Source organism: Lissotriton vulgaris, chromosome 5 (assembly GCF_964263255.1).
Source record: "Lissotriton vulgaris chromosome 5, aLisVul1.2, whole genome shotgun sequence".
NCBI classification, from domain to species: Eukaryota; Metazoa; Chordata; class Amphibia; order Caudata; family Salamandridae; genus Lissotriton; species Lissotriton vulgaris.
This window is the reverse complement of record NC_141693.1, coordinates 1,862,741,085-1,862,753,150: the sequence shown is the minus strand read 5'-3', so window position 1 is coordinate 1,862,753,150 and position 12,066 is coordinate 1,862,741,085. Positions and strand designations below refer to the sequence as shown.

General features: G+C 45.0%; 1 protein-coding gene across 1 annotated transcript in view; it reads right to left on the bottom strand.

The window, feature by feature from the left end:
- Positions 1-5,121: 5,121 nt before the first annotated feature.
- PPP1R1B (protein phosphatase 1 regulatory inhibitor subunit 1B) overlaps positions 5,122-12,066 on the bottom strand; it is a 247,529-nt gene continuing 240,584 nt past the window's right edge. Inside the window, exon 8 of the mRNA XM_086924347.1 lies at positions 5,122-9,037. Within this exon, the coding sequence (XP_086780473.1) occupies positions 8,982-9,037 (56 nt within the window). The 3' untranslated portion in view covers positions 5,122-8,981. The remainder of the gene's footprint in view (positions 9,038-12,066) is intronic.

The following is a 12,066-nucleotide window of genomic DNA, read 5'->3' as shown; positions in this document are numbered from 1 at the left end:
CCCCAGTCCCCCTCAGCGCCTTGAGAGCCTCGCGGGTGAGTAGCCACACTTAACAAGTACTGATTGATTGATTGATTACTTGATTGACCAGCAAGAAAATTGAGACCGTCCTTCCAGCACCACCTTATTTCCAAATTTGAAAAAGTGAGAATAGGGGTCGTACGCTCTCAGTGATCATCCTGAAAGCCTGGAACAACATGCAAATCCATTTGAAATCGCAAACTGATTTACTTAGGTTAAAAAAACAATTGAAAACATATTTATTCAACCTCGATATGTAATTTAGATTACAGCCCATATGATACACTCCATTTTGTCAATCCTTTTCGCTTCTTTTCTTAATCATTACCATCACCTTGTAGAGCTGGGATACCAGGGTCGGACTGGCCACATCGGGCACCGGGCGTTTACCCGGTGGGCTGCCAGGATGGGGCCTGGTTTTGGGCAACATATCTGCAATATCGGCCCTGTAACAAAATCGGCTGAACCTGCAAACAGCTCGGCTGTCCCCCACAACTCCCCGGGGGGGGAGGTGGCCGAGCACTTTGCCAGGGCCGATTTTGGTTCTCGGTCCTGCCCTGTGGGATACCTCGAGGTCTGATTTTGCACTATACAAATCCAAACTCATCATCATCAAAGTATTCTGATGAAAGCCCTTAGGAGAAATGCCTGTTTTTTGCATGTGGCATTGTTGTGGATTTGTTGGGACCAGTCCCCCTGCTTTTTATTGATACGATTGGGCTTGAAGTTTGCTTTTTTACGGTGCTGTGGTGGACGCCACCTCTCCTTTTATTGGTACCAAGTGCACCTCAGGCAGGATGCAGAAAGGGTCACTTGAGCCTCCGGGGTCTTTCAAGAGTGTACATAGCACACCTTTTACATGCTCTCTCTTCTGTTAGCTGCTGTACAGTGTCTGTTTACTGATACATATAAGGGGCATTAGCACATCATTTAATCAAGTTTACAACTTTAGAGAGAAAAATTATATATGCCAATGGACCTGATTCAGGCAGGAAAGATCCGATTTTTAAAGCATAAATGTCTTTATTTTGGCAGCCTCCCATCTGACATTGCCTCTGCTTCAATAGAAGTCAAGGAAAAATACATTCCCTTGATTTTTTTTCCCAAAATCTCCCACTTTGCTTTTCTAAAATGTTGGCATGTATGAAAAGGTTTTGCCAATGTCCGGCATCTACAAATGGAGGTATTCTCCAGCTTTCTTCTATGTACTGATCAACATGACCTTATGCTGGCATTTCAATAATATATCATTCGGCCCAACCCAGCTTGCTATTGTTGTGTCTTGCCGGGCTCACAAGCTGCACCAGGAGTCGGGACTACCTTCACACCACCACTCCCCATCCTATGTCGTGCCTCCAAACACCATCCCCCAACTCCCATCATGGCCCCCCATAGTCCACCTGTAGCCTTCACTGTCAGCGATACCTGGAGGGCTAGAGCCAGGGCTGGAATGGCTGTACCAGGATTCTGGCACTTTCCCCGGAAGCTTGAAGGGTGAGGGCTGAATTTGCAATGGTGGGGGTCGGTTTTGTTACTGCAGGCTGGTTTTTCTGAGGTACTGCAATATTGGCCCCCCAGTAACGAAAACAGCAAGCAAGAGTTTGCAGCCTCTCAGGGCTAGGCAGTGCTTACCCAATGGCTGGTCTAAGAAAATTGCCAGGATGTCTTTGGGTGCCCAGTTTAGCCCTGTCCAGACCGGGCAATGGGGGCAGTGCGGCCAGAATTTCTCCTGAGGGCATGCATATGTGGGCAGCCGAAATGTGTGCTACCTTTCTGGGGGAGTAGACCAGGCGAGGAATGAGCGCTCGCAGCTGCACATCCCCCAGCTCACATCCTCGGTTTCACGTCAACATATCAACACCACCAATCTGCTTTGTAATGTACTTGTAAATAATGAACCAAGTAATACTGTTAAACACATTGAAACATGTGCACATGTGGCATATAAAATGATGGTATATTAATCCATGACTGGTAGGCGGCCCTTCATTTTGTGTTGATGGAACTGATCCCTTCCTGTGAGCCCTAACTGGATCAGACACATATTTATTGCAAGCCAAGAAGATAGCAGTGAGCAGTGATCTGCTGAGGGTTGGTGTTGTGGTTGACTCTTCCCTCTTCTTCTATCCCTCTATTATCCCATTCAATCCAACTAACAGACACACATGATCACTGCTCAAATTAACTCATATTTCTCTGTACTAATCCACCGCTAATCCGTTTTGGGTTCCGGAGTATCGTGTTACTTGCCAAAAGCTCTTTGATACCATTTCAGGGATAGATAGTCAGTGCTATATAGATACAATTCTAATTACTCCATGCTTGGTGGCCCCACCCTCTCGCCAGCATGCCTCCCTGACCACCTAGAGCAAGCCCCTCTTTCAGCATGGGCTGTGTGCGTCCCTGTGCATATCTGCCCTTTCACACCTTGCATTCATGTGGGTCTCGGCTCTCTTTCACCATGTGACTGTGGGGCCTGCACACATAAGGATCACGTCATTTCTATCCATGTACCTGAGGGGCATATTACCAAGGGATGCGATAGGAAATTATCGCCGCTTTAACGGTTTGGGGCCCGCTTTGCATGTCTGCGATATGTATCGCTAATGACATACAAAGTGGGCATTCCCAACCTGTTAACGACTGAAAGCAGTCGCTAACCACGCTATTGCCTATTACCAACACAGGCGTAGCATTGAAAATATTCGCACTAAGCGCGAATATCTCCAAAAACTAACGCCTGCTCAGACCAGTTCTTAGCCATTATATCCAATGGAAGGTAGATATAATGGCTAAGACCCTGTTAGTGATAATGCATGAATATCGCTGTATTCTCAGCGATATTCACGGATTTTGCCGCTATCGCCAGGATTTTTATCGCTTTTGAGATAAACGTTGCTAATAGCACGTTATCTCAGCGATAAAATCCTGTAATAGGCGGCGATAAAAAAATTGCCGCTAAGCCTACATAGCGATAAATATCGCTATTTGTTGATAATAATACCCCCAAGTGTCTCTGCATACGCTGAGGTTATGGGCTCAAAATCATCAGGTGCATGGATGTACCTGCACACACAGGAGCTCGAAGTAAGGTCAATTATTTAGCATACATTTTTATTATTCTCTCTATAGAGGATGTCAGAATAAAAATAATCAATACAATAATTTTTGTTCATACATACAATTACATGTTGTAAAAAAGTTAAGGAGAATAGCAGAGAAAGAGGAGTTTTAAAGCAGGTATTAGTTTGATTTAAAACAAAGTGATATTTGAATCTAGCTTATGATAGTAGTGTAAAGAAAGCTGATGTTTTAATTTCTGTTGTATATCAAAATATGGAACTTGCACTTACTGACATATTTCTCATGTGAAGAAAGCCTCCCATCAGCTATTATTTTTCTCTCTTAACCCATTCCCATTTACCCTTGGGCATTCTTGTTACACACTGAATTTGTGTGGGCCTGGAGCACCTTCTGGAAAAGTTGGAGCAGGCCTCGTTGTATTCATGGTATTTCCGCAGAACAAACAGTTCTGATAAGACCTCAGAGTTCATGGCAATATCCACACGGTCAGTGCCCGAATGAAGTTGATACTGAGTGCAGCGGTGCCACAGACGACTTGATAGAGGATGCAGGGTGCAAGACTCTTACCGCTGTTGTGGTTAGGTGTTGATGGGCATCAGGTCATTGTTACATGGAGGCACGGTAGTGCAGATCGGACCAGTGCAGCATACTACATCAGCCAGGACCCGACTAGAACTGGTGACCTGGTGAGAAGACTCCATTTGCCTTGCCAGCCACCCGAACTTGAAAAATATTTGAGAGGTGGTCTACTCCATGTAGTGTAATGGCCAGAGCTGCCGACTTTGGAGCTGGGGAAACAGGTTTGAGTCTCGGCGTCAGCTCAGCATCCCGTGACTCTAGGCAAATCACTTAGGGCCAGATGTATGATGCTTTTAGCGGGTGTAAACGGGTCTTAGACCTGTTTGCGCACACTAAAAAGCATGGGCCCATGTACAAACAGTATTTTGGGACTCGCAAATAAATTACGACTCACAAAATACTGTTTTGCGACTCGCTATTAGGAAGGGGCGTTCCATTCCTCCTAATAGCGACCGCAAAGCTATGTACCAATGTTTTGCGACTGCAATTGCGGTCGCAAAAAGCTTGCAAATTACCACCTACTTAATGCATTCGCAAATAGGAAGGGGTCCCCAGGCGACTCCTTCCCCTTTGCAAATGCATACAATGTTATTGTTTAATAGCAGACAGTGGTCCCAGGGACCACCTCCCTGCCCTTAAAAAATTTAACAAAAACGTTTCATTTTTTAAAAAAATGCATCCCGTTTTCCTTCAAGGAAAACAGGCTGCATTTAAAAAAAGAGCTGCTTTATTTAAAAGCAGTCCCAGACATGGTGGTATGCTGAGCTCAGCGGGCCACCATCCCTGGGAGGGCCTATCATTCCCAATGGGCTCGCAAATTGCGAGAGGCGCATTATTATTCAAGAGCCTCGCTACTTGCGACCCCATTGGGAATCGCAAACAGCGTTAAATACACTGTTGTGCATGCCGAATAGAACCTCACAAATTGCGAGTCGCAAATGCAACGCAATTTGCGAGGCGCTATTTGGCAGGTCGTACATGTGGCCGTTAATCTCCTTGTGCCAACCAAAAATGAATGTGTCCTTGTGTAATCTATGTGGTGCTCATGTAAAGCACTCCAATATATTCAGGTCGAATTCACGCTATACAAAACTGCAAAGAAAAAAAATACACCCCTTAGCACATGTCTATCTGACCACTGGATCTGTGGACAGGGATTTTAGTGTTGTAACTAGGAAATATGTATCCTGGCTCTGTATATGAGGATTTCATGCTGATGCTATCTGTCTGGGGGCATCCTCACTGGGATTGTAATAAATATGAACACTTATAAAGCCACCTACATTATTCTGAGAGTCTAGACTCTTGGAATTATAATTTATATTTTAAAGAGATTTAATGAGGACAGCATTAAACACAGCGAAACAGTTGGATTTCACATTAAACATATTTACATTGCATTGTACTTATTGACTCAATCAGACACATGGAGAGAAATTGATTTGTCCAGAATCACGATTTTTAATGAAATACCCAGATTTGATTCTAAATATGCATCTTAACGCCTAGACTTTATCTTCCGTGCCTACTTCAGCATCATTCATATGCACCTGTTTTAGCAAGGTGTCAAAGGTCTTGAGCCAGTGACTCGGGCAACAAAAAAGTATCTTCTTCCAGAGTACCAAAATTCTTTGCACCCGCCATGAGTTTTTCATCAGTTTTGAGAATGAAACTGTTCATCACTCAAATATGTTTTTCAATGGGACAAGTGGCCCAAGAGCAGGTTGGCATCAGTTTAGCCTTTGTGGGCCAGACCCACAATTTATACATGGCAAATGAAAGGGTCTGAGCTAACAAGACACTGGCCTACTTAGATAGTCTGGCCTTGAAGAAAATCCCAGAAGTGGCAGAGGGACAACTAGGAGCCCCCATTACAGATGGGGAGATCAGGAAGGCGCTAACTTCATTTGCCAATGGAAAAACCCCTGGCACGAATGGCTTGCCAATCAAATATTTTCAGACAGATGCTACTGTGCTGGTACCCAGATGCTAAAGCTCTATACTACAGCTTGGGAGAAAGGCAGCCTGCCTAACACCACCAACAAAGCTCTAATAATCTGTTTACCCAAGCAGCGGAGACAGGGCACATGATATCTCACTCTACGCAGATGACGTGCTACTATTTTGAGGAATGCGGAAGAAGGGTCGCACCCACAACTGGGTATCTGGAGGAGTTTGGTAGGTTGTTGGCCGAAGACATGTGCGTTGCCCTAGAATCAACCCACACAGTTGTGCCTGGGAGTGCTTGCCTCCTGGGGGCTTCATCTGGGAGCAAGAGACATTTATATACTTGGAGGTGAGGATATATTGCAGACCTGATTACCTCTTGGGTGGCATTTGGGTTCCACATGAGGTATTTGAGAGGCAGTCTCTGAGGCTGTCGGTGATGTGCAGAGTGGCCCTGGTCAAAACGATGTTGCTTCCAAGGCTGCTACACTACTTTAACCCCATAACCGCGGCCGTTATTTCACCGCAGTGCGGAGGTTCCACGTCGGCCGTTGGACGTTCGCAGCACCAGCAAGGTAGTGCTCGCAATGGCCAACGGCCGACTGCAGCACAAAAGGGGTTAATCATCTACTCATCTGGGTGCCAGAATATTGGCTCATGGCCCTGGAAGCTCTCCTTAGGGGCTGTGAACTGGCATAGGGCGGCTCTAAGTACCCTCCAGCTGCTGCTAGCAGACTGTGCTTTGGGGCGGCCTACCATGATCTGTATAACCTTGTTAGCACGGATGCAATGGATAGCTGGGGGGTTAGACAGTGGGCTCACACAGGGAATGGGTCAGATAGAAGCAGCAGTAACCAGGGGCTATGTGATGGCACACCGCCTGGATCCAACATGGGAGATAAGTGTGCCAAATGCCCTGATGGTTGTTGCTCTAAAATTGTGGGTAAGTAAGATGGTGTGAAAAACTAGATCAAGACCGCTGAATACGCCAACTATTCCATTCTTCGGGTTCAAACGTGGCGGAAATTATTATACAACCCCCACACTGATTTACTTGACAGAAAATGGGCTGCCCAAGACTGGCAATCACTCCTTTTAACCAGATTTATAGATGACTTTGGACTTACAGCCTTCCAACTCCTGACCTACAGGGCTATAATTCACAATATTAAACACAGCTGGACCTCTTTTAATAGTGAACCAGGCACTCACATACTTTTACAATTAATATTCACTGCAGGGAACAGTCATAAGAGGTGTTCTGTGGCAAAGAATGGGAGATGGTCCTAGCACCCACCCAGAAGGTCTTCATTAATTTGTGGTTCTACTATCTACCCATGACTTACATGTCCCCAAGTGGACTAAATTTAATACGCTGGATGGAAGACATCAAATGCCCCGAATGTGCTAAACATAATGCTGATCAATGTCACGTGGTATGGATGTTCAGTCATTTTGGAAGAGTGTAACTGAAAAGCTAGGTGTTCCTGCTGTGTTTTCCACCTGAAAACTAAAAAGGCTGCGAAGAGATTCCTAGATCTAGCATTAGCAGTAGTTAGCAAATGTAAAGTTATAACCAGGGCCACTGGAATTAAGTGATTGTGCGGGTGGGCGATTTTCACATAATTCTGGATTTACAGTATTTACCACATAATCCAACATCTGCAGAACAAAATCATGTTTCTAGCTAAAACGGTTCAAAACGTATTGAAAACGCAGTGACGCCTTTCTGTTGCTTACTGCTATATTTGGGTGTTAAACTGGTACAAATGAGGTGCAACCAATGCCCATAAATCGTTACCAAGTTTAAAAATGATGAAATAATGAAGTAATATATTACAAAATGTGCAGCATTATAGGTACAATTTGCCTTTTCTTGCCACATAATTTACTTAACCTTGCTGCATCATTTGGCCCCGTCCTGCCGCATAATACGAGTGGCCCTATCTATAACTTTAGGGCCGTGTCTCCTCCCCGATAGCAAATGGCTCAGCAACGTAGGCGGGCCAAGTCTGAAAGTCCTGCACTACATGCGGAAGAGGCGCGCATCCTCCCTCGAAGACTGATGACCCATTGATAGGACCAGTCCACTGGCATTTTTATAACCATGGAGCATCAGGACGAGGTGGGCAAGGTGGGCAAGGGCAGAGAGAGTGACTGTAATTGCTTGACCCTCCCCAAACCCTGCTATAACATCTAATAAAGGCTTGTCCCGGGCATACTGCTTGGTTTGTTAAAGGCTAAGGAATCAACATTAGTTGTATTTAGTTATTAGAATGGGTCGACTACAGTTCATTTGTTGGTGTACATAACCTGTGCCTCTTTGGTTGCCTTATCTCATTGCCTAATCCAAAGGCCTCGCCTGGTTGCACAATCTGAGCAGATTCAAAAGATGTAGCTGAAAAAGGTTATGTTATTATGGCACTGTAGAAAAACCCAAAACCAATAAACAGATTTACAAAAACTTTCAAACAGAAACAACTTTGTAACATGTGTGCCTAGGATTGCTAAACATCTTTTAGAAATACCTTCCTGCTGTCTGTGATAGTTGAACATCCCTGAGAGATGTCTGAAGTAGGTAGCCATCATTAAGAGTGGGCACTGGGGCGTCTTTGAGTTACAAGGTCCTGCTTAATGTGACCCGGTGTTCAGATTATAGCCTCTGCTTCTGTCTCCTGGGCTGAAATCGATGGACAGAGGCAGCTGGGAGCGGGGTGGTGGTGCGAGGAGTTACACAGAGGAGGCGGGCAGTGTTTGTATGTGACTTCCATTTACAAGCACTGTGAGCAGTCTCATCTACACGTGACACCATAGAAAAGGAGGAAAGGTAAAAAATGGACCAGCACAAATAACCGTGCAAAGATACAAATGAATAATAAAAACACAAACAGAACACTAGGTGCATGTCATGATGTTCGAAGATCTTATTCTTTGAGAACCTCTATGGCACATTGTAGAAGTGTAGTACTGCACTGTCCTCTCGTGGTCATTTGATATATTGACAGCGTTTCATATTTACTTGTTGCACATACAGCGGGCTCACAAATCTCTCTCTTACAATGCGCATCAATTTCTGCATCTCTTTTAATCACCCGGATAGAGCAGCGCTTAGGAGACACTGTGCTATAAGCAAACTATGAATGAATAAATAAAGCTGGAGTCTGCCGTGGCGTGCCAGGTACTGTAATATTGCACACATTAGCTCTACATCGGCAGCAGCTGACATACAAGTGATCAGTATTGCACAATGCGGCTCCGGCTGAGATCCAGGATAGGCCAGGTCTATTCAGCTATTCATCCGTCAGGGCCGCACGGCTGCAGGGTCACGGGATCTGCGTGGAGGCTTCATGTTAAGGCCGCGTGGGGCCCTGTGGAGGCGGCTCTAGCGGCGCCTTCTCGCCAGGACCTGGAACACATTAGTTACATAGTGAGCCAAAGCCAGACGGCCGCACGCACATACATCTGGCAATGCACCTCAGTGCTGCCCTGCAGCCGCACCTACTAATACAGCACAGACACCGCAAAGCACAGCTCACCCATTGCCCGCTTTCCCAAGATTCCAGGGTCCGCGCATCAGTAGCTCATCCAGTCCAGATTGTATTTTTGCATTTCTGTGATTTGTAATCCTGTTGGGCTCATTTTAAGTTCAGGACCTGTCAGAGGCGAAGCAAAAACCTGCACTGGATGTGCTACCTGCAAATGAACCTGGGAAACTTGAGAGATCCGTCAAACGCACTCCACACCAAGGGGTATATTTACCAGAGGCTTGTTTTGCGTTTGCACCACACAATGTGGTAGATGCGCAACAGATCTCTATGATAGATTTATGAAGCCACGCAAAGCCACTTTGCGTGGCTCTGAGTGGCTTCAAAAATCTGGAGTAGCGTGACGCGGTGCAAGTCTCTGCGTTGCGCTTCTCTGCCCTGGGTGGGCGTTCCAAGGACGTTGCACGGGTGTTCCCGTGCCTCTCCCATGGGTTTTGACCTATTCCCACATTTACATGAATGTGTGAACCAGGGAATGCAACACAATCTTACACCTTCCCTGGGGAGGCGTAACAAGGCAAAATATTTGTATTTCTTCTCATTACCTCCTCTTTCTGTAGGTGCTGCATTATGCAGCACTCATGGAAAGAGGAATTTGCCTCCTGGGATTGTTTTTGTTTCTGCACAAAAACAATCCGGTAAGCAATGCAGGCACCGTGGTACCATGGTTCAAGGTTGCCTGTGTTGGCGCTTGGCAGCCAAAATGGCACTGGCGCAGTGAGAAGGACAGGAATGCATTGCATTCTCCTGAATACGCCTCATTCCTGCCCTTTCCCTCTTACGCAGGGCAGCGTTGCGTGACTTTTTGTAAATATGCCCCTTACTTTTTAGCACAAATACACTCACGCAAAGCTCTCCAAATGCAGCTCAGTCTTGCACTGCCGTGCTCTGCAATTACATTAATGGTCCTACACAGCTCAGTCGATGCACCTCATTCACGACCAGTATCCTTCTGCGATTCCATTAGGAAAATCCGCACAGTGCACCCCACTGCAATTCAGACTTTCAGTTTCAGCAAACCCACACCATTGCACACACCCTCTCGATGCATCTCAGTTCCAGTACGCTGCACCCCCCGCCATTTCAGAACTGGGACTCAGCTCTATAGAAAAAGAGAGAAGGTACCCTGCCTAGTATTTATAGAGGCCCTAATTAGAGGATCCAAAAGTGATAAAGAGGGGGGTGATTAGCCCAAGGGCTGGAGCTGCACAGGACAAACACCAGGTCAATCAAAACAGACTAAACCAGATATATTAGAAAAATACATACTTTTTATTTTCTTCTTTTTAAATATATTATCAGTAATTTTCAGAGGACAAACATATACAGGTTAGATAGTCAAAATGATATTCCGCAAAATACATAACAAAAATTCTTTTTTTTAAAGATTAAGAACTGCCCAGTACTGACCACACTTCAGACAAACTTACACACTCATTCATACAGGGATTGTCTCTAACTATAGTTTAAACATTCAACTACCATTCATCCATTCATATAATCCTGGCATGGGCAACAATAGATATTCAATAAGCTGCACAGTGTCAAATAAATGTCAACCTTACATGTAGCACATAGAGAAGGTCTATACATGTTTCCTCTTTTCTAAAAGCAAATAACATGATGAAAATGAAATGTTTATGTGTATATATTAGGAATACGGGACTAAGACAAAGTTTTTTTATTTCCAGATTTTACTCCTTTTCCCCTGCCCAGCATACTACCCTGGCCCTGACGAAGGTGTGGCCATATTGGCTTTTCACCGAAACGCGCGTCGGCACGTTTTCCCAGGAATACGGCATTCTGTCCTAATTACATCAGGACCCGTACTAATACCATCTACCTGGATGAACTTCCCGATTTAGGCAACTTATTGAATATCTATTGTTGCCCATGCCAGGATTATATGAATGGATGAATGGTAGTTGAATGTTTAAACTATAGTTAGAGACAATCCCTGTATGAATGAGTGTGTAAGTTTGTCTGAAGTGTGGTCAGTACTGGGCAGTTCTTAATCTTTAAAAAAAAGAATTTTTGTTATGTATTTTGCGGAATATCATTTTGACTATCTAACCTGTATATGTTTGTCCTCTGAAAATTACTGATAATATATTTAAAAAGAAGAAAATAAAAAGTATGTAATTTTCTAATATATCTGGTTTAGTCTGTTTTGATTGACCTGGTGTTTGTCCTGTGCAGCTCCAGCCCTTGGGCTAATCACCCCCCTCTTTATCACTTTTGGATCCACTAATTAGGGCCTCTATAAATACTAGGCAGGGTACCTTCTCTCTTTTTCTATACAGTTGTTCTTTCCCCCCTTGGCCTGCCTATATCATTAAGAAACCCCTTGGGAAGCCCCCTTCTTTTGTCTTGTCCTGGGACTCAGCTCTGCCAACACGCCTCTATCCTGACATGCAGCACACTCATAGTGGTCTGCCAATGAACTTCACAATAGCAGCATCCATGCTGTCCCAGTTCTGTGGCATAAACATAGCACTGCCACACCCTCTGCTTTTCCATTACTGATTGTCACACACAGCGCTGCCGGCTCACTTCAGCTCTGACTTGAGGCACTACTACTAAAGAGTGACCTACTATTCATAGACAGACGTCTGCATTCCTCTGCCAGTTCATGTTAGTCCCATCAGGGCCTATTTACGAGAATGTCACATCGTGCAGCGCAGCGAGTCACCTTGCTGTGCTGCACTGCATGACAGGAAAAGGACTGGAGTGCGCTTCATTTAAGGCAATACGGCACATTCCTGCCTTTTCCCTGTGCTGGTGCCCTTTAACAGCCTAGTGCCAATGCAGGTACCCTTGCACCATGGTGCAAAGGTACCTGTGTTGCATGCAGGAATGTTTTTTGTGCAGAAAGGGGCACCTTCCTGCA